Source organism: Scyliorhinus torazame, chromosome 3 (genome assembly GCF_047496885.1).
Source record: "Scyliorhinus torazame isolate Kashiwa2021f chromosome 3, sScyTor2.1, whole genome shotgun sequence".
Classification (NCBI taxonomy): Eukaryota; Metazoa; Chordata; class Chondrichthyes; order Carcharhiniformes; family Scyliorhinidae; genus Scyliorhinus; species Scyliorhinus torazame.
This window is the reverse complement of record NC_092709.1, coordinates 107,209,313-107,234,894: the sequence shown is the minus strand read 5'-3', so window position 1 is coordinate 107,234,894 and position 25,582 is coordinate 107,209,313. Positions and strand designations below refer to the sequence as shown.

General features: G+C 52.5%; 1 protein-coding gene across 1 annotated transcript in view; it reads left to right on the top strand.

The window, feature by feature from the left end:
* ednraa (endothelin receptor type Aa) overlaps positions 1-25,582 on the top strand; it is a 96,288-nt gene that overhangs the window by 56,144 nt on the left and 14,562 nt on the right. The window contains exons 4-5 of the mRNA XM_072496096.1: positions 6,660-6,812; positions 23,739-23,878. Coding sequence (XP_072352197.1) covers positions 6,660-6,812; positions 23,739-23,878 — 293 coding nt within the window. The remainder of the gene's footprint in view (positions 1-6,659; positions 6,813-23,738; positions 23,879-25,582) is intronic.

Sequence of the window (25,582 nt, the reverse complement as noted above, 5' to 3'; positions counted from 1 at the left end):
CCCCCACGGCACAGGCCCGCCCGCGGATCGGTGGGCCCCGATCGTGGGCCTGGCCACCGTGGGGGCACCCCCCGGGGACAGATCGCTCCGCGCCCCCCCGGAGCCCGCCCGCGCCGCCTTGTCCCGCCGGTAAGGTAGGTGGTTTAATCTACGCCGGCGGGACAGGCATTCTAGCAGCGGGACTTCGGCCCATCCGGGCCGGAGAATCGCGGGGGGGGGGGGCCGCCAACCGACGCAGCGCGATTCCCGCCCCCGCCGAATATCCGGTGGTGGAGAATTCGGCAACCGGCGGGGACGGGATTCACGCCAGCCCCCGGCGATTCTCCGACCCGGCGGGGGGTCGGAGAATCTCGCCCCTGAAATCTAAAAAAACTCTATAAAGTATGAACCATAGTTCAGTCAGAATCTGAAGTAGAAAATGTTGTTGAATACTGCAGGAATTGAGTCTCTGATGCTTGGGGGAAAATAGAAGTGTGCTAAATAGAACAATTTTTTTTAAAAAATAATTTTTATTAACGTTTTCACAAAATATCAACAACAAAATGTAAAAGGAACCCAATAAAATTAAATACAAAACAAAACAAAACAACCCAGTGCCCCCCCTCCCCCCAAATATAAATAATATATTTACACCCGCCGAAACACATAGCAAACATAGCAAATATATCCACCCCCTCAGATCCCCCAGTATAGACAAACAAATATAAAATAGAACCCACCCTCCCCTCCGGGTTGTTGCTGCTGCTGACCATTGTCTACCGTTCTGCCAGGAAGTCCAAGAACGGTTGCCACCGCCTGAAGAACCCTTACACCGATCCCCTTAAGGCAAATTTCACCCTCTCCAATTTAATAAACCCTGCCATGTCGCTGATCCAGGATTCCACGCTTGGGGGCCTAGCATCCTTCCACTGAAGAAGAATATTCGCCGGGCTACCAGGGACGCAAAGGCCAGAATTCCGGCCTCTTTCACCTCCTGCACTCCCGGCTCCTCTGCAACCCCAAATATTGCGAGCCCCCAGCCCGGTTTGACCCTGGATCCTACCACCCTCGACACCATCCTTGCTACGCCCTTCCAAAATTCCTCCAGCACTGGGCATGCCCAGAACATATGGGTGTGGTTTGCTGGGCTCCCTGAGCACCTAACACACGTGTCCTCACCCCTAAAAAAATGGTTCATCCTTGCCCCGGTCATGTGTGCCCTGTGCAGCACCTTAAACTGTATGAGGCTGAGCCTCGCGCACGAAGAGGAAGAGTTCACATTCCTAGGGCATTTGTCCATGTCCCTTCCTCGATCACCTCCCTCAACTCCTCCTCCCACTTACCTTTCAGCACCTCCACCGAGGCCTCCTCTTCCTCCTGCATCACCTGGTATGTTGCCGAGATCTTCCCCTCTCCAACTTACCCCCCCGAGAGCACCCTGTCCTGTACTGTGCGTGGCGGCAGCAGCGGGAATTCCACCATTTGCCACCTGGTAAACGCCCTTACCTGTAGATACCTAAAGGCGTTTCCTGGGGGGAGCCCGTACCTCTCCTCCAGCTCACCCAGGCTCGCGAACTTCCCATCCACAAACAAGTCCCCCAACCTTCTTATCCCTGCCCTGTGCCACCCCGAAAACCCTCCATCTATTCTCCCTGAGACAAACCGGTGGTTCCCCCGTATCGGGGTCCACACCGAGGCCCCCACTTCCCCCCTGTGCCGCCTCCATTGCCCCCAAATTTTGAGGGCAGCCGCCACCACCGGGCTTGTGGTATACCTCATTGGAGGGAGTGGCAGCGGCGCCGTTGCCAGCGCCTCCAGACTCGTACCCACACAGGACGCCGTCTCCAGCCTCTTCCATGCCGCCCCCTCCCCCTCCATCACCCACTTGTGCACCATTGCTGCATTGGCGGCCCAGTAGTACCCACAGAGGTTGGGCAGCACCAGCCCCCCCCCATCCCTACTCCGCTCCAGGAACACCCTTCTCACCCTCGGAGTCCCTCGCGCCCACACAAACCTCATTATGCTCCTGTTGACCCGCCTAAAGAAGGCCTTCAGGATAAGAATGGGGAGGCACTGGAACAGGAACAAAAACCTTGGGAGCACCGTCATTTTGACTGACTGCACCCTACCCGCCAGGGACAGCGGCAACACGTCCCACCTCTTAAACTCCTCCTCCATTTGCTCCACCAGCCTCGTGACATTAAGTCTATGCAGGGCCCTCACGCTCCTGGCCACCTGGACCCCCAAATACCTGAAGCTCCTCTCCGCCCTTTTTAGTGGGAGCTCGCCGATTCCCCTCTCCTGGTCCCCTGGGTGAACCACGAACAACTCGCTCTTCCCATGTTCAGCTTGTACCCTGAGAAATCCCTGAACTCCCTGAGGATCTTCATTACCTCCGGCATTCCCCCCACCGGGTCCGCCACATATAGCAGCAAGTCGTCCGCATAGTGCGACACCCTCTGCTCCTCCCCACCCCGCACCAGCCCCCTCCAGTTCCTCGACTCCCTCATTGCCATAGCCAGGGGCTCAATCGCCAGCGCGAAGAGCTGGGGGGACAAGGGACAGCCCTGCCTCGTCCCTCGATGCAACCAAAAGTACTCAGACCTCCTCTTGTTCGTGGCCACACTCGCCATCGGGACCTAGTACAACAGCCTAACCCACCTGACGAACCCCTCCCCAAACCCGAACCTCTTCAGCACCTCCCACAAGTACCCCCACTCTACCCTATCGAAGGCCTTCTCAGCGTCCATTGCCGCCACTATCTCCGCCTCCCTCTCCCTCGCCGGCATCATAATAATGTTCAGGAGCCTCCGCACATCGCGTTCAACTGCCTCCCCTTCACGAACCCATCTGTGCTTCGTGGATGACCTGAGGCACCCAGTCCTCAATTCTAGTGGCTAAAACCTTCGCCAGCACCTTGGCATCTACATTTAACAATGAAATTGGCCTGTAAGACCCACACTGCAGGGATCCTTGTCCCGCTTCAGTATCAAGGAGATCAGTGCCAGGACATCGGCAACGTCCCCCTCCCTTGCCTCATTGAAGGTCCTAACCAGCAACGGGCCCAACAGGTCCACATATTTTTTGTAAAATTCGACCGGGAAACCGTCCGGCCCCGGTGCCTTCCCCGCCTGCATGCTCCCTATTCCTTTGGCCAGCTCCTCCAACCCAATCGGGGCCCCTAATCCCGCCACCAGTCCCTCCTCCACCTTTGGGAACTTCATTTGGTCCAGAAAGCGGCCCATCCTTCCCTCCTCCAGTGGGAGCTCAGACCGATACAGTTCCTCATAAAAGTCCCTGAACACCCCATTGATGCCAACCCCACTCCGCACCACACTCCCCCCCCCCCCCCCCCCCCCCCCCCCCACTATCCTTAACTCCCCCGATCTCCCTAGCTGCTTCCCGCTTCCGAAGCTGATGCGCCAGCATCCGACTTGCCTTTTCCCCATATTCATAAATCGCCCCCTGGGCCTTCCTCCACTGCGCCTCCGCCTTCCTGGTGGTCAACAGGTTGAATTCGGCCTGGAGGCTACGCCTCTCCCTCAACAGTCCCTCTTCCGGCACCTCCGCATACCTCCTGTCTACCCTCACCATCTCCCCCACCAGCCTCTCCCTCTCCCTCAGCTCTCTCCTCTCCTTGTGGGCCCTAATGGAGATCAGCTCTCCCCTAACCACCGCCTTCAGTGCCCCCCAGACCATCCCCACTCGGACCTCCCCGTTATCATTGGCCTCCAGGTATCTCTCTATGCTTCTTCGGACCCACTCGCTCACCTCCTCGTCCGCCAACAGCCCCACCTCCAAGCGCCACAACGGGAGCTGGTCCCTCTCCTCCCCCAGCTCTAGGTCTACCCAATGCGGGGCGTGATCCGAAATGGCTATTGCCGAGTACTCGGTATCCTCTACTCTCGCAATCAGCGCCCTGCTCATAACAAAAAAGTCGATCCGGGAATAGGCCTTATGAACGTGCGAGAAGAATGAAAATTTCCGAGCCCCCAGCCTTGCAAATCTCCAAGGGTCCACCCCTCCCATCTGGTCCATAAACCCCCTCAGCACTTTAGCTGCCGCCGGCCTCCTACCCGTCCTAGACCTGGAGCGATCCAGTGCTGGATCCAACACCGTGTTAAAGTCCCCCCCCCCATTATCAGGCCCCCCACTTCCAAGTCCGGGATCTGACCCAACATGTGCCGCATAAAACCCGCATCGTCCCAGTTCGGGGCATACACATCGACCAGTACCACCCTCTCCCCTTGCAGCTTACCACTTACCATTACGTACCTGCCGCCATTGTCTGTCACAATGCTCAACGCCTCAAACGACACCCTCTTTCCCACCAAGATCGCAACCCCCGATTTTTAGCATCCAGCCCCGAATGAAACACCTGACCTACCCACCCCTTCCTCAATCTTACCTGGTCTGCCACCTTCAGGTGTGTCTCCTGGAGCATGACCACATCCGCCTTCAGCCCCTTCAGGTGCGCGAATACCCGGGCCCGCTTAACCGGCCCGTTCAGTCCCCTTACATTCCAGGTTATCAGCCGGATCAGGGGGGCTACCCGCCCCCCTCCCCGCCGACTAGCCATAACCCCTCCTCGGCCAGCCCCGCGCCCCACGTCCGGCCGTTCCCCACGGTGGCAGACTCCTGTCCCAACCCCCTCTACTCGCTCCAGCTCCCCCTTGACCATACCAGCAGCAACCCGTTTCCCCCCCCCCCCCCCCACCCCCCAGCTAGGACCCTTCCTAGCTGCATTGCTCCCCCTAGTGCACACCCGCAAGTCAGCTAACTCCTGCTGACTCCGGCCGCTCCTGCCTCTCCTTCGACTTCTCCCATTGTGGGACTTCCCCTCCCCCTCCATTACCCACCAGCAGGCTCTCTGCCTCCCTCTTCCATCCCAAGCACGGGAAAAAACCCACGCTTCCCCACCCCGCCCCATCCAGCCTTCAGCGCGGGAAAAAGCCCACGTTTTCCACCTGCCCGGCCCCGCCACCTCTGACGCAGCTCCTTTTACAGGCCCAGTCCCCTCACCCCCGACTCGGGCCTCCCCCTCCCCCGCGGGGCCCCATCCCCCCTACCGGCCATCCACCCCCTACTCCGTTTACTTTCCCCCTCCAAGAGCCCACCCGACAGACCCAACCAAAACAGTGCCCAACCCACCCTAACCACCCACACCGAACCAAAACTAAACAAGAACAAAGAACCCCCCCTCAAAATGTAACAAACCAACAGCAATCCCCGACCCCCCATCCCGACCCTCAGTCTGTGTCCAGCTTCTCAGCCTGAACAAAGGCCCACGCCTCCTCCAGGGGTTCAAAATAATGGTGCCGGTCCTTGTAGGTGACCCACAGACGTGCCAGCTGCAGCATGCCAAACCTCACTCCCTTCCTGTGCAGCACCGCCTTCGCCCGGTTGTACCCGGCCCTCTTCTTTGCCACCTCCGCGCTCCAGTCCTGATATACTCAAACCTCCGCATTCTCCCACCTGCTGCTCCTCTCCTTCTTGGCCCACCTGAGTACGCACTCCCGATCAGCGAACCGGTGAAACCGCACCAGCACCGCCCGCGACGGCTCGTTAGCCTTGGGCCTCCTCGCCAACACTCTATGGGCCCCTTCCAGCTCCAGGAGCCCCTGGAAGGACCCCGCTCCCATCAGCGAGTTTAGCATGGTGACCACATAGGCCCCCACGTCCGACCCCTCCAGCCCCTCCGGGAGGCCCAGAATCCGCAGATTCTTCCGCCTCGACCGATTCTCCATCTCCTCGAACCATTCCTGCCATTTCTTGTGGAGCGCCTCGTGCGCCTCCACCTTTACCGCTAGGCCCAAGATCTCATCCTCGTTATCTGAGATCTTTTGTTGGACCTCGCGGATCGCCACCCCCTGGGCCATCTAGGTCTCCAGCAGCTTATCAATAGAAGCCTTCATCGGCTCCAGCAGGTCCGCTTTGAGCTCCCTGAAGCAGCGCTGGATAGCATCCTGCTGCTCCTGCGCCCACTGCATCCACGCTGCCTGGTCCCCGCCTGCCGCCATCTTGCTCTTCTTCCTTCGCACTTTCTTTGGCTTCACCACCACTTTTTTAGTCGCCCCGCTCCTGGTCCAAGCCATACAGTGTTGGGGGAATGTTGCAGTCTTCTTCCCACACCAGGAAATGTCAAACAAATGTCGTTGGGGGCCCTGAATAAAGCCCAAAAGTCCGTTCCAAGCGGGAGCTGCCGAACGTGCGACTTAGCTCTGCATAGCCGCAACCGGAAGTGGCTATAGAGAACAATTAATAGGAATGCACACTAGTTGGAAAGCTAAATGGCATGTCATTAGTAAAGCTGAGTTTCTCACACTTGTTACACAAGGTACTAAGAACACCACGCATAGTGGCTCCAGCATTGCTAAAGGCTTGTGGGGGGATTTAAAAATGAAAGGGTGATCAAGTCCACCAAATTTGCTCAAAGATCTCTACTCTCAGGAATCTAGCCAGGGTTCAAGGAGGCCGTTGCCTTGGTAAAGCTATTCTGTCATTGCAATCAGCTGAAAATATAGGCCATTACTCTTTTCGACCATTGTGGTGCCCTGTAGTATGGGCCTTATCTTTTCAATACGTAAAGAAAATGGCACTCTGTAGATATTTGACGATGTTCTTCCTGTGAATGCTCTTTAAGGTTTCGGTCTCACGGAATGCTCTTTGTTTTCTTTCAGTTCTACATCAATGTGAAGGATTGGTGGTTGTTTGGGTTTTATTTCTGCATGCCCCTGGTCTGCACAGCTTTCTTCTACACTCGAATGACCTGTGAGATGTTGAACAAGAGGAATAAGAGTTTCAGAGTCGCCTTGAGTGAGCACTTGAAACGGGTAAAATCTTATGACTATCAATTAACGTCAAAAAGGAGCTGTGCTGAAGTCTAAACATATCCCAGATTCCTAGGTCCAAAGTGTCCAGGTACTTGGCTGAATCGGCCATGTCTCACCAGTTAACGAACAATTTACATGCCTTTCGCATCCTTTCCAGTCATACGCAGTGGGACACGGTAGCACAGTGGTTAGCACAGTTACATCACAGCTCCAGGGTCCCAGGTTCGATTCCCAGCTTGGGTCACTGTCTGTGCGGAGTCTGCACGTTCTACCCGTATCTGCGTGGGTTTCCTCCGGGTGCTCCGGTTTCCTCCCACAGTCCAAAGATGTGCAGGTTAAGTGGATTGGCCATGCTAAATTGCCCTTAGTGTCCAAAAAGGTTAGGTAGGGTTATTGGGTTACAGCAATAGGGTGGAGGTGTGGCCTTAAGTGGGGTGCTCTTTCCAAGGGCCAATGCAGACTTGATGGGCCGAATGGCCTCCTTCTGCACTGTAAATTCTATGATTCTATGACAACTTTTGTGAACAAATGAACAACTTAATAAAACACATTGCACCATTAATAATTCCTAATAAAAGTATCACAAAGTTGATTCACCAACCCAGTGCTTCCCATGAGAAGCCAGGCTCAAGGCGAGTAGATCCAAAACTATTTAAAGATACTCTTAGTGTGATGCCAATTCTCCAGCAGCATCCTCAGCTCACATAAGTAAATTTACTCTTAATTCCTACTTGGTCATTTTAACTTCCACTGGTGGAGAACTGACTAATCCTTTTCTGAAAGGTTATCAGATCTTCACAAGCAATAGTAGATTTTTCCAAACACAATATGTTAATCTCACCTCCCCCCCCCCTCCATTGTCAACCTGTTTGAACCTCTATTTCTGCTGTCATTGCCTTTAAATTGGAGAAAACAGTTCCTTTCTTTACCATTCTCGATATTTTTCATCATCATTTTGGCCTTTTGCTCCCTCAATTTTCCTCGTTCTCCTAAATAGCTAATTTCCTGATCTTAGAATCCATAGGATCCCTACAGTGCAGAAGGAGGCCATTTGGCCCATCGAGTCTGCACGGCCCTTTGAAGGAGCACACTACCTAGGCCCACTCCCCTGCGCTATACCCATAACCCTACCTAACCTGCACATCTTTGGACACTATTGTAACCTGCACATATCTTATTGGGTGGGGACAATTGGTTACCCCATGGATTCTTCCTCGATAAGGGGTAGGGCAATCATTAACCTTTTCTATTGTATAAATTGAGCTGGCCTGTTGGTACCGGCTAGAGAGAAGACCAGTAGCAAAGTACTGGTGCTGTGTAAATATTAGTGTAAATAAAGTAAAGATTTGTTTGACTTAGCAGGGCGGTGCTGTGGTTAGCACGACGCCGAGGACCCGGGTTCGATCCTGGTCCCTAGACACTGTCTGGAGTTTGCACATTCTCCCAGTGTCTGGGTGGTTCTCACCCCCACAACCCAAAAAGATATTCAAGGTAGGTGAAATGGCCATGCTAAATTGCCCCTTAATTGGAAAAAAAGAATTGGGTACTCTAAACTTATATTAAAAAAAATATGTTTTGTTTGACTCACAAACTCATGTTGGACTCTTCGTGGCCCTCAAAAAAGACACTAAGGGGATACTTAGCATGGCCACTCCACCAAACCTGTACAGCTTTGGCTTTGGATACATCTTCCGCTCGACATTATTCTTTTCTACATCGAATAAGGTTCATGTCCACTTTTTAACAAGATGGTCGAAAGACTGAGACAGTGGTGCTTTGGAAGGAAATAGGTTTTTTTTCTTTTTATTTGCTGTGATGAAGTATAATTTCAGTACACTGTTAATTTACCGTCTCCAAAATCCTCACACGTGTTCTACTTCTTAATTCAGCACCTCATCAATCTGGTGGTCAAACCTGCGTGCCAGATTCAGTGAATCAGTCATGAAGAATGCATGGATAAAATCCCAATGATTGGCATGTAAAACTAGCTGCCAATTCCCTCCCGTATGTTTTGTGTCGTAGCCCTAGATCAATTTGAGCCTCAGTAAACCCGTACCAAATTTGTCTTTCTTTAGCTCAGTAGTTCTAATTTATTTCAAATGTTCATTATTGTAGATATCAGAATATAGGAAAACATGGAGGACCAATTGACCTTTTGATGGACACTCTTTCCTTGATTGTCCCTGTTTGTTAACCATTGTAACTTTTGTACATAATTTTGGGATAGTGTGTTAAGGCACTTAAGGGGCGAGGGCTGTGACTGCACAGATCACGTGACCGGCCTGAGGCCAATTGCACGGGAACACACAAACCCAGCCAAATGGGGAGTTTGCGCGGGGCCCTGGGAGCAGGACCATGGGCAGTGTGAACCAGGGAGCTGAAGTGTAAAGACCGGTTGTATAGTGTTCTGTGCTTGTTATCTCACTTTCTTTGCATTTCATCACTAAACCGCTTTGTTTATTACTGGGAGCCTCTGGTGTAGGTCTCGAGCCACCACACCAATCTTCAAATAATTGTATGCTTTTTATGCCAATTTTACCCCATCTTCAACTTCTTTAATTAGCAATGGATGACACAGCCTCCTCCGCCTACAGTCTTCCTGGCTGGAATGTATTTTTGCTGAATGTTACGAAATATCTCCTCAACTGTCAGCTACTGCATTTCTACTGTCTTATCCTTTAACTACTTTCCCAGTTCACTTTTACCAGTTCGGTCTTCATACCCTTGTAATTGCCTTTATTTGAGTTTAAAATACCAGTCTTAGACCCACTCTTCTCTCTTTCAAACTGAATGTGAAATTAAATCCTGTATGATCACTGCCTCCTTGAGGCCCCGTAGCTATTGGGTCATTAAATAACCCTGTCTCATTGCACATCACCAGGTCAAGAATAGCCTGCTCTGTGGTTGGCTCTCAAATATACTGCCCTAACAAATTGTACGAAACACACTGGGCGGGATTCTCCCATCTGAAGGCAGAGTGTTGACGCCGTTGTAAAATCTGGAGAATTTAACGACGACGTCATTGGACCGCTATGTGTAGCGATCCTCTGCCCCACAGGAGGCCAGCACGGCACTGGAGCGATCCACACCGCTCCAGCTGCTGATACCGTCGGCAAATGGGCGCCGGGGGTCTGCGCATGCGCACTACGACCGGCGCGCATGCGTGGTAGTTCCCTTCTCCGCGCCGGCCCCGACGCAACATGGTGTAGGGCTACAGGGGCCGGCACAGAGCAAAGGAGGCCCCTCACCACGAGAGGCCGGCCCGCTGATCGGTAGGCCCCGATCGCGGGCCAGGCCACGGTGGAGGCCCCCCCTGGGGTCATACCCCCCCCCGCCCCCCGCCCCCCACTCCCCCCCCCCCCGACCAGGCCATCCCCCGCAGGATGGATGCTGAGGTCCCGCCTGGTAAGACCAGATGTGAACGGCGCCGGCGGGACTCGGGCTTTTTTGGGCGGCCACTCGGCCCATCCCGGGCGGAGAATCGCCGGGGAGGGCGCGTAGAGCGGCCCCCGACCGGTGCCAATGGCGCCGATTCTCCGCTCACCGGGGAATCGGCGGACCAGCGTCGGGGCGGCGGCGCACAATTCGCGCCCAGCCTGGCGGTTCTCCAACCCGCCGTGGGCTGGGAGAATCCCGCTCACTATGAGCTCAACTTCTAGGCTACCTTGGCCAGTCTGATTCAACCAATTTATTATAGAATGAAATTATTAATGATTATCCCAGTGCCTTACTCACAAGCCCCCATTATTTCTTCCTGTAAACTCCAGCCTAGAGCATTGTTACTGTTAAGAAGCCTATAAGTAGTGAGGCCGTGGAATGCCCTACCTGCTACAGTAGTGAACTCGCCAACATTGAGGGCATTTAAAAGTTTATTGGATAAACATATGGATGATAATGGTATAGTGTAGGTTAGATGGCTTTTGTTTCGGTGCAACATCGTGGGCCGAAGGGCCTGTACTGCGCTGTATTGTTCTATGTTCTATGTTCTATAAACTATTACCACAATTTACTTGTTCCCTTTGCCTCCACCTAAATTGATTTTCCACCTTGATCCTTAGAACTAAGGCCATCTCTTACTATTGTACTAAGGTTACCCTTAATTAGTAAAGCTACCCCACCAACTTTTCCCAGCTTCCCATCCTTCCAAAATGTAAAGTCCCCTTGAAGATTCAGGACCCAGCCTTGGTCACCTTGCAACCACATCTCTGTAATGGCTATCAGGTCAAATGTATTTATTTCTATTTGAGCTGCAAATTCATCCATTTTGTCCTGAATACTTTGCGCATTCAGATACAGAGCCTTCACTGTCGTCTTACTGTTTTGCAAACCCTTGCCTTATCTGCTGGCACACACTTAAGTTGACCTCTTCCTGCCATGTTTTGATTATCAATACCCTTATTGCTATCTTGCTCTCATCTTCCCCTTTCTCTTTAATTTACCACATGTTCTCTCACATGATCCCCTGCCCCCACTAATTAGTTTAAAGCCTCCTCCCCTGCTTTAGTTGTGTGACTTGCAAGAACACTGGTCCCAGCACAGTCAGGTGAAGACTATCCCAATGATACAGCTTCCACTTTCCCCAGTATTTGCACTAGTGCCTTATAAATCAAAACTCATTTCTCCCACACCAAGCTTTGAGTAAAGCATTAATCCCTTTTTACACTGTGCCAATTTGCTTACAGTTGTGGTCCTTCTTTACAATTTAGCCTCTAGCTGCTCTATTCCTGAAGCAAAACCACTTTCCTAGTCCCATCTATATCATTTAACCACAACAATGAATCCTGCCCTTCCCACTGCAAGTTCTTCCCCAGCCCCAAGATGTTCCATACCCTAGCACCAGTCAGGCAACACAGCCTGCTGAACTTACACTCTTAGTTACTATACTATCCATCTCTACCACTATATTCCTATTTTTGTGAGGGCCACGAAGAATCTAGCACGAGTTTTAAGGATACAAAGAAATAACACTTATTTACAATAACATATATATACACAACAGCAGCAGCAACTTCGCTTGCTGTTCACTCCTTCCTGCTGGTTCCAAACTGGCCAGCTTTATTTATACAGGGAGTCTGCTAATGATTTCTCCGCCCCCTCATTGGGGAAGCTCATACTCCCACAGGATTGTCATTAGTCCCCAGCCAATGGTAAGCAGGCAGGTTAGAAAACCTATTTACTTTTTGCATATGAATGGCTTCCTGTATCACGGTGCCATGGTCAGTCTGTCCATCCACCATGCAGCACCCCCCACCTCCCCATCCATGCAAGCTACAATGTCCTCAAACCTGTTGGGTAATTTCAAGGTTTGAGGTTACTCCACTTTTACCTTCTCAAATCACCATATCTTCCTCACTCGAAGTCACATTCCCCTGTCGCTGACGAGATCAGAAAACCCTATCCTTTTTTAAAAAAATATTTTTATTATGGTATTTGAAAGATCTTGTAAAAATAACATAGACAATGACATCAACATGGTATAATAAACATTGCCCCCCCCATCTCAATCTTCTTTCCAACCATAAAATAATAATCCGGCCCTCCCCACTCCCCCCCACCGGAATACTGCATCTGCTGACATTTTAATTTTCCCCGGAAAAGTCGACGAACGGCTGCCACCTCCGGGTGAACCCGACCATTGACCCTCTTAAGGCGAACTTTATTTTCTCGAGACTGAGAAACTCAGCCATGTCACTAACCCAGGTCTCTGCACTCGGGGGGCTTCGAGCCCCTCCAAATTAACAAGATCCGTGTCCGGTCTACCAGGGAGGCAAAGGCCAAGACGTCAGCCTCTTTCGCCCCCAGAACTCCCGGCTCTTGCGACACTCCAAAGCTCGTTACCTCCGGACTTGGCAACACCCGTGTTTTTAGCACCGTGGACATTGCCTGAGCGAAACCCTGCCAAAACCCTCTGAGCTTCGGGCATGCCCAAAACATTGGACATGATTTGCTGGGCTTCCCGCGCACCTCGCACACCTATCCTCAACCCCGAAAAACCTGCTCATCCTAGCCGCTGTCATGTGTGCCTGGTGGACTACCTTAAATTGTTTCAGGCTAAGCCTGGCACATGATGAGGAGGTATTAACCCTGCTTAGGGCGTCCGCCCACAGACCCATCACTATCTCTCCTCCTAGCTCGTCCTCCCACTTGCCCTTAAGCTCCTCCACCGGAGTTTCCTCCGCCTCTGAAAGCTCCTGGTAAATATCCGATACCTTCCCCTCTCCCACCCAGGTACTGGAAACTCTCTATCCTGTGTCCCCCGTGGTGGCAGCAGCGGAAAGGCCGGCACCTGTTTTCTCAGGGAGTCTCGCACCTGCAAATACCTAAACCCATTCCCTGCTGGAAATTCAAATTTATCCTCAAAGGCTTTCAAGCTGGGAAAGCTCCCGTCTATAAATAGATCCCCGATCCTTCTAATTCCTGCCCTTTGCCAACTCCAGAACCCACCATCTAGCCTACCATGTACAAACCGATGATTATTATAAATCGGGGTCCAAACCGATGCTCCCTCCACCCTCTTGGGTGGGATTCTCTGACTCCCCGCCGGGTCGCAGAATCGGCAGGGGGCGGCGTGAATCCCGCCCCCGCCGCCTGCCGAGATCTCCGGCGCCAGGGATTTGGCAGGGGCGGGAATCGCGCTGTGCCGGTCAGTGGCCGCTGGCAGCAGCACCCCCCCCCCGGCGATTCTCCGGTCCGCGATGGGCCGAGTGGCCGCCCGTTTTTTTTTGCCGGTCCCGCCGTCGTAAATTAGAGTAGGGCCTTACCGGCGGGACCTGGCGGCTCGGGTGGACTCCAGGGTCCTCGGGGGGGCGTGGGGGGATCTGGCCCCGGGGGGGGGGGGTGCCCCCACGGTGGCCTGTTCTGTGGGGGCACTCTATTGTTCCCCGTCGGCCGCTGTGGTCCTCCGCGATGGCCGACGCGGAGAAGATCGCCCCCTGCACATACGCCAACTCGCGCCAGCCGGCGGAGGACCTTCGGCGGTGGTTGGCATGGCGCCAAGCCCCTTTCCCGCCAGCTGGCATGGCGCAAACCACTCCGGGGCCGGCTTAGCCCCTGAAGGTGCGGAGGATTCTACCTTTGGGGCGGCCCGATGCCGGAGTGGTTCACGCCACTCCTCGGCGCTGGGACCCCCCGCCCCGCCGGGTAGGGGAGAATCCTGCCCCTTATATCTCCTCCATTGCCCCCCAGATTCTCAGAGACACCACGACCACCGGACTTGTGGAGTATCGGGCCAGCGAGAACAGAAGAGGCGCCGTTATCAGTGCTCCCAAACTGGTGTCTTTACACGACGCCGCCTCCATCCGCTCCCATGCCGACCCCTCCCCCACTACCCACTTCCTAATCATCGCTATATTAGCCGCCCAGTAGTAGTTGCAGAAGTTCGGCAGCGCCAACCCACCCTCCCCCCGACTGTGCTCCAGCAACACTTTCTTCACTCGCGCGGTTTTACCCGCCCACACACAGCCCAAAACAACCTTATTTACCCGCTTGAAAAAGGCCCTCGGGATGAAGATGGGGAGGCAATGAAAGACAAACAGAAATCTGGGGAGGACCGTCATTTTCACGGTCTGTACCCTCCCCACCTGTGATAGCGGGAGCATGTCCTATCTCTTAAAATCCCCTTCCATTTGTTCTACCAACTGGGATAGGTTTAAATTGTGCAGTGCCTCCCATTCCCGGGCCACCTGGATTCCCAGATACCGAAAGCTCTTCCCTACCATTCTGAGCGACAGCTCTCCCAGTCTCTTCTCCTGTCCTCTTGCCTGGATCGCGAACATCTTGCTTTTCCCCATGTTCAATTTATACCCCGAAAAATTGCCAAATGCCCCCAGGATTCGCATTACATCCCCCATCCCATCCAACGGGTCTGAACTATGCCCCCCCCCCCCCCCCCCCCCGAAACTCCCTTTCCAGTTCCTAGAGGCTCTTAACGCCATGGCCAATGGCTCGATGGCCAGAGCAAACAGTAACGGGGAGAGGGGGCACCCTTGCCTCGTCCCTTGGTGTAGTTTAAAGTACCCCGACCTCAGCCGGTTCATACGCACACTCGCTACTGGTGCCTGATAGAGCAACCGCACCCGGTCAATGAAGCCCTCACCCAACCCAAACCTTCCCAGCGCTTCCCACAGGTAATTCCACTCCACCCGATCAAAAGCCTTCTCCGCATCCGTCGCTACCACCACCTCCACCTCCACTCCTTCTGAGGGCATCATAATAACATTCAAAAGCCTTCGAGCATTGGCCTTGAGTTGCCTGCCCTTTACAAATCCCGTCTGGTCTTCCCCTTTCACCCCCAGGACACAGTCCTCTATCCTTGTGGCCAGTATCTTAGCCAGCAGTTTGGCGTCCACATTCAGTAGAGAAATCGGCCTGTATGACCCGCATTGCTCCGGATCCTACTCCCGTTTCAGGATCAATGAAATCGAGGCCTGCGACATTGTTGGGGGGAGGACTCCCTTCTCTCTTGCTTCATTAAATGTCCTCACCAGCAGTGGGCTCAATATCTCCGAAAACCTCATAGAATTCCACCGGGTAGCTGTCAGGCCACGGGCAGAAAACCCTATCCTAAGGCTGCCTTCTGGAAATAAACGCCCAGTTAACTTGCTCCCTCCTTGATGCTGAGCAACATCTGGAGTTTGTTGATTGTGAGCTGAAGCTCCTCCAGCGGTCACCATGTACTGCAGACATGTTTGACAAGGATCATACTGGTGTCCATGAGCGCTCACAAACTGCAGCTGCAGCACATCTTTATTGCATTTTAATTGACTGGGTCACTATCTGTGTGGAGTTTGCACATTTTCCCCATGTCTGCGTGGGTTTCACCCCCACAAACCAAAGATATGAAGGTTAGGTGGATTGGCCACGCTAAATTGGCCCTTAATTGGAAAAAAAATAATTGGGTACTCTAAATATATTTTTTTAAGTTTTAGTTATGATTTTCTAATCGTCAGCTATTCACACACACCCTAAAAGCAGCATAGAACCATAGAAACGCGATGGGCAGTAAGAGGCCATGCAGCCCATCATGTCTGCACCGGCCGAAAAAAGAAACAAGCCGCTCATTTTAATCCTGCTTTCCAACACCAGGGGCGGGAGTCTCCCGTACCCGGCGGGGCGGGGGGTCCCGGCGGGATGGAGCAGCGTGAAGCACTCCGACATCGGGCCGCCCCAAAGGTGCGGATTTCTCCGCACCTTTAGGGGCCAAGCCCTCACCTTTAGGGGCTAGGCCCGCACCAGAGTGGTTGCCGTCCCACCGGCTGGCGTGGAAGGCCTTTGGCGCCACGACAGCCGGGGCCGAAGGGACTCCGCCGGCCGGCGTAAGTCCGCGCATGCGCGGAGCGTCAGCGGCTGCTGACGTCATCCCCGCGCATGCGCCCCGGGGGGTGCCCCCACGGTGGCCATCGCGGAGACCTACACGGCTGACGCGTAGTAAAAGAGTGCCCCCACGGCAGAGGCCCGCCCGCGGATCGGTGAGCCCCGATCGCGGGCCAGGCCACCATGGGGGCACCCCCCGGGGCCAGATCGCCCCAGGCCCCTCCCCCCCAAGGACCCCGGAGCCCGCTTGCGCCGCCTGGTCCCGCCGGTAAGGGAGGTGGTTTAATCCATGCCGGCGGGACCGTCATTACAGCAGCGGGACTTCGGCCCATCGCGGGCCAGAGAATCGCCGGAGCGGCCCGCCAACCGGCGCGGCACGATTCCCGCCCCTGCCGACTCTCCCGTGCCGGAGAATTCGGCGGCTGGAGGGGGCAGGATTCACGCCGCCCCCCCAGCGATTCTCCGACCCGGCAAGGGGTCGCAGAATCCGGCCCCAGGTTCATAGCCTCGCAGGTTACAGCACTTCAGGTGCAGGTCCAGGAGGTGAGCATTTTAGCCTCAAAACCAACTTGGATAGCGAATTCCAGATGCTCACCACCCTCTTGGGTGAAATGTTTCTTCTCATGCCTCCTCTAATTCTTCTACTAATCACCTTAAATCCATACTCCCTAGTAATTTACCCCTCAGCTATGGGAAACAGGTTTTTCCTGTCTAGCCTCCTCATAATTTTGTACAATTTAATTAGATCACCCTTCAGCCTCCTCTGGTCTCAGGAAAACCATTCTTTCCAATCTCTCCTCATAGCTGTAATTTTCAAGCCCTGGCAGCATTCTTGTAACTTTTTCACAGTAACTTCATTGCAGTGTTAATGTAAGCCTACTGTGACAATAATAAAGATTATTATTATTAAATCTCCTCGACACCCTCTCCAGAGAAATGATGCCCTTCCTGTAATGTGGTGACCAGAATTGTACACACAATTCCAACTGTGGCCTAACCAACGTTTTATACATTTCCAGCATTAAATCCCTGTTTTTGTATTCAGTACCTCTCCCCATAAAGGAAAGCATTCCATATGCTATCTCGACCATCTTGGCCACCTCTCCTGCTGCCTTCAAGGACCTGTGAACATGTACCCCAAGGCTCCCAACTCCTAATTATCTTCCCATTTGCTGCATATTCCCTTATTGTGTTTGCCCTCCCCAAATGCATTACCTCATATTTTCCAGAATAAATTCCATTTGCCACTTCTCTGCCCTCTCAACCAAACCATTGATATAATTCTGAAGTTAACAGCTATCCTCTTCACTATCAACTACAGACACTCTTTAACAGCAGTTACACAACCAGTCAACTTTCGGCTTTCCTGGGATGTGATGTTTGATTTTGTTCAAACTCAGTCAGTGGGTGCTGGGACCGGATGGGTCCCAGGTGGAATTTTATAAAAAGTTTGCTGACCAGCGTGTACCAAAGAACAAAAAAAACATAAATGTACAGCATAGGATCAGGCCCTTCGGCCCTCCAAGCCCGTGCCGACCATGCTGCCCGACTAAACTACAATCTTCTACACTTCCTGGGTCCATATCCCTCTATTCCCATCCGATTCATGTATTTGTCAAGGTGCCCCTTAAATGTCACTATCGTCCCTGCTTCCACCACCTCCTCCGGTAGCGAGTTCCAGGCACCCACTACCCTCTGCGTAAAAAACTTGCCTCGTACATCTACCCTAAACCTTGCCCCTCTCACCTTAAACCTATGCCCCCTAGTAATTGACCCCTCTACCCTGGGGAAAAGCCTCTGACTATCCACTCTGTCTATGCCCCTCATAATTTTGTAGACCTCTATCAGATCGCCCCTCAACCTCCTTCGTTCCAGTGAGAACAAACCGAGTTTATTCAACCGCTCCTCATAGCTAATGCCCTCCATACCAGGCAACATTCTGGTAAATCTCTTCTGCACCCTCTCTAAAGCCTCCACATCCTTCTGGTAGTGTGGCGACCAGAATTGAACACTATATTCAAAGTGTGGCCTAAGGTTCTATACAGCTGCAACATGACTTGCCAATTCTTATACTCAATGCCCCAGCCAATGAAGGCAAGCATGCCGTATGCCTTCTTGACTACCTTCTCCACCTGTGTTGCCCCTTTCAGTGACCTGTGGACCTGTACACCTAGATCTCTCTGACTTCCAATACTCTTGAGGATTCTACCATTCACTGTATATTCCCTACCTGCATTAGACCTTCCAAAATGCATTACCTCACATTTGTCCGGATTAAACTCCATCTGCCATCTCTCCGCCCAAGTCTCCAAACAATCTAAATCCTGCTGTATCCTCTGACAGTCCTCATCGCTATCCTCAATTCTACTAACCTTTGTGTCGTCTGCAAACTTACTAATCAGACCAGTTACATTTTCCTCCAAATCATTTATATATACTACAAACAGCAAAGGTCCCAGCACTGATGCCTGTGGAACACCACTGGTCACAGCCCTCCAATTAGAAAAGCATCCTTCCATTGCTACTCTCTGCCTTCTATGACCTAGCCAGTTCTGTATCCACCTTGCCAGCTCACCCCTGATCCTGTGTGACTTCACATTTTGTACTAGTCTACCACGAGGGACCTTGTCAAAGGCCTTACTGAAGTCCATATAGACAACATCCACTGCCCTACCTGCATCAATAATCTTTGTGACCTCCTCCAAAAACTCTATCAAGTTAGTGAGACACGGCCTCCCCTTCACAAAACCATGCTGCCTCTCACTAATACGTCCATTTGCTTCCAAATGGGAGTAGATCCTGTCTCGAAGAATTCTCTACAGTAATTTCCCTACCACTGACGTAAGGTTCACCGGCCTGTAGTTCCCTGGATTATCCTTGCTACCCTCCTTAAACAGAGGAACAACATTGGCTATTCTCCAGTCCTCCGGGGCATCACCTGAAGACAGTGAGGATCCAAAGATTTCTGTCAAGGCCTTAGCAATTTCCTCTCCAGCCTCCTTCAGTATTCTGGGGTAGATCCCATCAGGCCCTGGGGACTTAACTACCGCAATATTTTTTAAGACGCCCAACACCTCGTCTTTTTGGATCTCAATGTGACCCAGGCTATCTACACACCCTTCTCCAGACTCAACATCTACCAATTCCTTCTCTTTGGTGAATACTGACGCAAAGTATTCATTTAGTACCTCTGGCTCCACACATAGATTCCCTTGCCTATCCTTCAGTGGGCCAACCCTTTCCCTGGCTACCCTCTTGCTTTTTATGTACGTGTAAAATGCCTTGGGATTTTCCTTAACCCTATTTGCCAATGACTTTTCGTGACCCCTTCTAGCCCTCCTGACTCCTTGCTTAAGTTCCTTCCTACTTTCCTTATATTCCACACAGGCTTCGTCTGTTCCCAGCCTTTTAGCCCTGACATATGCCTCCTTTTTATTTTTGACGAGGCCTACAATATCTCTCGTTATCCAAGGTTCCCGAAAATTGCCGTATTTATCCTTCTTCCTCACAGGAACATGCCGGTCCTGAATTCCTTTCAACTGACACTTGAAAGCCTCCCACATGTCAAATGTTGATTTGCCCTCAAACATCCGCCCCCAATCTAGGTTCTTCAGTTCCCGCCTAATATTGTTATAATTAGCCTTCCCCCAATTTAGCACATTCACCCTAGGACCACTCTTACCGTTGTCCACCAGCACTTTAAAACTTACTGAATTGTGGTCACTGGTCCCGAAATGCTCCCCTACTGAAACTTCTACCACCTGGCCGGGCTCATTCCCCAATACCAGGTCCAGTACCGCCCCTTCCCTAGTTGGACTGTCTACATATTGTTTTAAGAAGCCCTCCTGGATGCTCCTTACAAACTCTGCCCCGTCTAAGCCCCTGGCACTAAGTGAGTCCCAGTCAATATTGGGGAAGTTGAAGTCTCCCATCACCACAACCCTGTTGTTTTTACTCTTTTCCAAAATCTGTCTACCTATCTACTCCTCTATCTCCCGCTGGCTGTTGGGAGGCCTGTAGTAAACCCCCAACATTGTGACTGCACCCTTCTTATTCCTGATCTCTACCCATATAGCCTCACTGCCCTCTTAGGTGTCCTCCCGTAGTACAGCTGTGATATCCTCCCTAACCAGTAGCGCAACTCCGCCACCCCTTTTACATCCCCCTCTATCCCGCCTGAAACATCTAAATCCTGGAACGTTTAGCTGCCAATCCTGCCCTTCACTCAACCAGGTCTCTGTATGGCAACAACATCATAGTTCCAAGTACTAATCCAAGCTCTAAGTTCATCTGCCTTACCCGTAATACTTCTTGCATTAAAACATAAGCACTTCAGGCCACCAACCCTGCTGTGTTCAGCAACTTCTCCCTGTCTGCTCTGCCTCAGAGCCACACTGTCCCTATTCCCTAGTTCTCCCTCAATGCTCTCACCTTCTGACCTATTGCTCGCGTGCCCACCCCCCTGCCATACTAGTTTAAACCCTCCCGTGTGACGCAAGCAAACCTCGCGGCCAGGATATTTATGCCTCTCCAGTTTAGATGCAACCCGTCCTTATATAGGTTACACCTGCCCAGGAAGAGCTCCCAGTGGTCCAGATAACGGAAACCCTCCCTCCTACACCAGCTGTTTAGCCACGTGTGTAGCTGCTCTATCTTCCTATTTCTAGCCTCACTGGCACGTGGCACAGGGAGTAATCCCGAGATTACAACCCTAGAGGTACTGTCTTTTAACTTTCTGACTAGCTCCCTGAACTCCTGCTGCAGGACCTCATGCCCCTTCCTGCCTATGTCGTTAGTACCAATATGTACAACGACCTCTGCCTGTTTGCCCTCCCCCTTCAGGATGCCCTCTACCCGTTCGGAGACATCCTGGACCCTGGCACCAGGGAGGCAACATACCAGCCTGGAGTCTCTTTCACGTCCACAGAAGCGCTTATCTGTGCCCCTGACTATAGAGTCCCCTATTACTATTGCTCTTCTGCACTTTGACCCTCCCGTCTGAACATCAGAGCCAGCCGTGGTGCCACTGCTCTGGCTGCTGCTGTTTTCCCCTGATAGGCTATCCCCCCCGACAGTATCCAAAGGGGTATACCTGTTCGAGAGGGGGACAACCAAAGAGGATTCCTGCACTGACTGCCTGCCCTTTCTGGTGGTCACCCATTTCTCTGCCTGCACCTTGGGTGTGACCACATTTATATAACTGCTATCTATGACGCTTTCCACCACCTGCATGCTCCTAAGTGCATCCAATTGCTGCTCCAACCGAACCATGCGGTCTGTGAGGAGCTCCAGTTGGGTGCACTTTCTGCAGATGAAGCCACCCGGGACGCTGGAAGCCTCCCGGACCTGCCACATCTCACAGTCAGAGCACCGTTGTTAGTGGAGGCATTTGAGGACTCAGTAGCTCGGGAGTCGCTCCGGAGACGATAATGCAGGCATCTATCTCGCTCCTTCTGATGGAGAAGGGCCCAGTGGAATGCGGGTTGTATCAGCCGATTCTGTTATTGAACACAGATGTAAAGATCCTGGCAAAGGTGCTGGCACTCAGATTGGAGGAGTGCGTCCCGAGCATTGTCGGGAGGATAAAGGGGGGTTTATTCAGAGTAGGCCGTTATCCTTTAATGTCCGGTGCCTGTTGAAGGTGATCTTATCCTCGCTGGTGGGGGTGGGGAGCAGGAGGTCATTGTAGTGTTGTGGATGCGTAAAATGTCTTCCATAGGGCAGAGTGGAAGTATCTGTGGTTTTGGAGCGGTTCAGGATTGGGCCCAAGTTTGTGTCGTGTGTGAGACTGTTATACAGGGAACCTAAGGCTAGTGTTCGCATGAATACTATGAGCTCGAAGTATTTTCAGCTGCATGGGGGAACTAGGGCCCTATGCCCCCGCTCTTATTTGCCTTGGCAATAGAGCCTTTGGCCATCCTGTTGAAGAATTCGGGTGAGTGGCGGGGGATAGTTAGGGGGGAGGAATGGAACATAGGAGGCCGGATTCACCGCAATCGGCGAATTGGCCCGACGCCAGCGCCAAGAACGGCGCGAACCACTCCAGCATCGGGCCAACCTGCGCGTGTTCCTGCGCATGCGCAGGGCAGTGTCTTCTCAGCACCGGCCATGGCGGAGCCCTACAGAGGCCGGCGCGGAAGGAAGGAGTGCCCCCACGGCACAGGCCCGCCCGCAGATCGGTGGGCCTAGATCGCGGGCCAGGCCACCGTGGGGGGGCTCCCCCCCGGGGCTGGATCCCCCCGCGCCCCCTCGAGGACCGCACCAGCCGGCCTACCAACCAGGTCCCGCTGTGTGGGACCATGTCCAATCCACGCCGGCGGGACTGGCTAGAAACCGACGGCCGCTCGGTCCATCGGGGCCTGGAGAATTGCCAGGGGTGTCGCTGCCAAAGGCCCCCGACCGGTGTGGCGTTATCCCCGCCCCCGCCCGAAAACTGGCGCCAGAGAATACGGCAGCCGGTGTTGGAGCGGTGGGGCGGGTTTCGCGCCGCCCCCCGGGGATTCTCCGACCGGACAAGTACTCTGACGACTTGTTACTATACATTTCGGACCCGGTCCTGACAATGGGGAGTATAATACCACTGTTGAAGTGGTCTAGTGCGGTCTCTGGGTATAAGTTAAACCTGGAGAAGAGTGAGTGTTTTACAGTTACCCCGCCATAGAAGGGAGCTAATTTAGGGATGTTGCCGTTTTACTTGACAGGCCCTCATTTTAGGTATTCAGGGGTGCAAGAAAAAAGAGCACGGGATTGAGCCCGACTTCGTAAGTTAAACTTTATGAGTCTGGTAGGTAGGGTTAAGGCGGACCCACAGAGGTGGGATAGTCTCCCTCTGTCCTTGGCAGGCCGAGTGCAGGCCGTGAAGATGAACATTCTGCCATTCTGTTTAATAAAAATATTTAATAAAATCTGAGTCCTCTTGATAAATCTCTCTCTGATCACGTTGTGCTCTCTTTCTGTGGTTCCTCTCTGGTCTTGCTGTACTCTCTCTCTGAAGGCTATAACTTTTTCTCCCAGGCTATTTTTATAGCTCCCTCTGCAGTCTCCATTCTAACTCCATTTTTATCCACAGAATCCCTACAATTCCCATCGAGTCAGTAGCAACCGTCCAAAAGAACGTCCTACATAGGCCCACTCCTCCAGAACTTCATCTGACCTGCACATCTTTGGACACTAAGGAGCAATTTTAACATGACCAATCCACCTAATCTGCACATTTTTGGATTGTGAGAGGAAACTGGACCTGGAGGAAACCCACGCAGTCAGGGGGAGAAAGTGCGAACTCCACAGTCACCCAAGGCTGGAATCGAACGCAGATCCTTGGCTCTGTGAGGCAGCAGTGCTAACCACTGTGCCACCATGCTACGCGTTTTTATTTAATTGCACATTTTTCACTGTTATACAAAATCAAGATCAGCTCCCCATGACCTTTCACCAGCTTGTGCTGTGCATTATTTGATTAGATCTATTTGTTTGGTAAATACATCTAAAGGATTCCTGTCACACACCCTCAATTTAGAAACACTTGTGTGGAGAACTATCAGTTTTGTTTGAGGTTCTGTATAAGTGACTGATACCCATTGAACTAAAGCTTGTTTTTATGTGTTTATCTTTCAGCGTCGAGAGGTGGCCAAAACCGTTTTGTTTTTAGTTGTGATTTTTGCTCTATGTTGGTTCCCTCTCCACCTTGGCAGGATTCTAAAGCTAACCAATTACCGGTACAAAGAAAATGACAGAAAAAGATGTGAATTCCTCAAGTAAGTGAGATTAACAGATGCTGTTCCCTTTACATAAACCTTGAATTCACTTTGTGGGATGTTGACAGGAATTATTAATAAGTTCACATGAAACTCTAAGCGCGATCCTCCGGGCACGCTGTGCTGGAAAAGCAGCTCGCCGCTGCGCAACATGGCCGTTGAAAGCTGGGAGACTTTGCGAGATGCAACGCAATCTTGCGAGATGTTGTGATGTGAATCCTGCCCACAATGGGCGGGATCACCTTTTAGCAAATCTGCCTCTTAGAGCAAGGCAGTAAGCCTCACTCTCATATTTAGATTTCCGAGGTACCTGAGGCTTTCGGATTCAATCCCTTTGCCTCAGAGACCTTGGCCGAGTGCCGTTTGGTACTGGTTCCCGCAAACGGGGACCAGACGGAACGCCACTCGTGGGGGTCTCCCAGTGAATTGGAGGCCCCTGGGTGCATGCCCTTTGGGCAAGGTTGTTCTCTGGTACTGCTGGTGCCACCCTGGTAGCTTGGCAGTGCCAGCCTGGCACCCTGGAAGAGCCACTTGGATCCCAGCTTGGCACTGCCAAGATGACCAGCTGGCATGGGCACTTCCAAGAGTGCCAGGCTGGCATTTTGTGCACTCACACGCACAATCTGGCTGGGGTTGCCCACCATGGGGGGGGGGGGGGGGGTGCCAGGGACTCTACCATATTGTATTCAGGCTTGGGATAAGGTCGGGGATTCTTTCGGGGACCTCGGAGATCGTGATGCCATATAAAAGTGGCGTCCCGATCTCTCTCTAAAAGGTGGAGGTCCGGTGAGCAGAGCTCCTCACTTTAAAAAAACGGGACTATCCATGCTCTTGGTTTCCCTCGCAATCAAACCCCTGGCGATAGCTCTGCAGGATGTGGAAAGCTGGAAGGGCATTCAAAGAGGAGACAGAGAGCGCAGAGTCTCGCTCTATGCAGGTGACCTGCTCCTACACGTCTCAAAGCCACAGGAAGGACTGAAAGCAATTATGCAGATCCTGAAAGAGTTTGGAACCTTCTCAGGTTACAAGCTCAACCTGGGCAAGAGCGAGGCATTGTCAGTGAACCCAAATGGGGGACGGACAGAGCTGGAGGGGCTCCCTTTTAAAATAACCCAAAATAGATTCCGATACCTGGGGACCCAAATAGCCAGAGACTGGACATAGATCCACAAGTGGAACCTGACAAGCCTGTTGGAAGAAGTCAAAAAAGACCTGCCACGGTGGGGCTCACTCCCATTCTGCCTGGCGAAGAGAGTGCAAACAATCAAAGTGAAAGCGCTGCTGACGTTCCTCTTCCTGTTTAGATCCATACCTATCTTCATCCCCAAGGCCTTCCTCCAAAACATGGACAGCTTAATCATGGCGTTTGGGTGGGGGAATAAGAATCCACAAGTCCCAAACCAACATTGCAAAGGAGGAAAGTTAAGGGAGCCCTGGCATTACCAAACCTGCAATACTACCACTGGGCAGCAACAGCGGTAAGAGTGAGGGGATGGGTACACAAACCCAACCCGGAGTGGGTGCGGATGGAGGAGGCCTCCTGCAAGGGGACGACCCTCCGGGCCCTAGCCACAGCAGCACTCCCATCCCCCTCGACAAAATACACATCCAGCTGTGCTGATCTTTGTGAGGGGTTTCCAGGATGGAAGGCGGAGTGATCACAAAGACACACAAAGCTCTTTTGAGGAACTAAACTAATTTTAT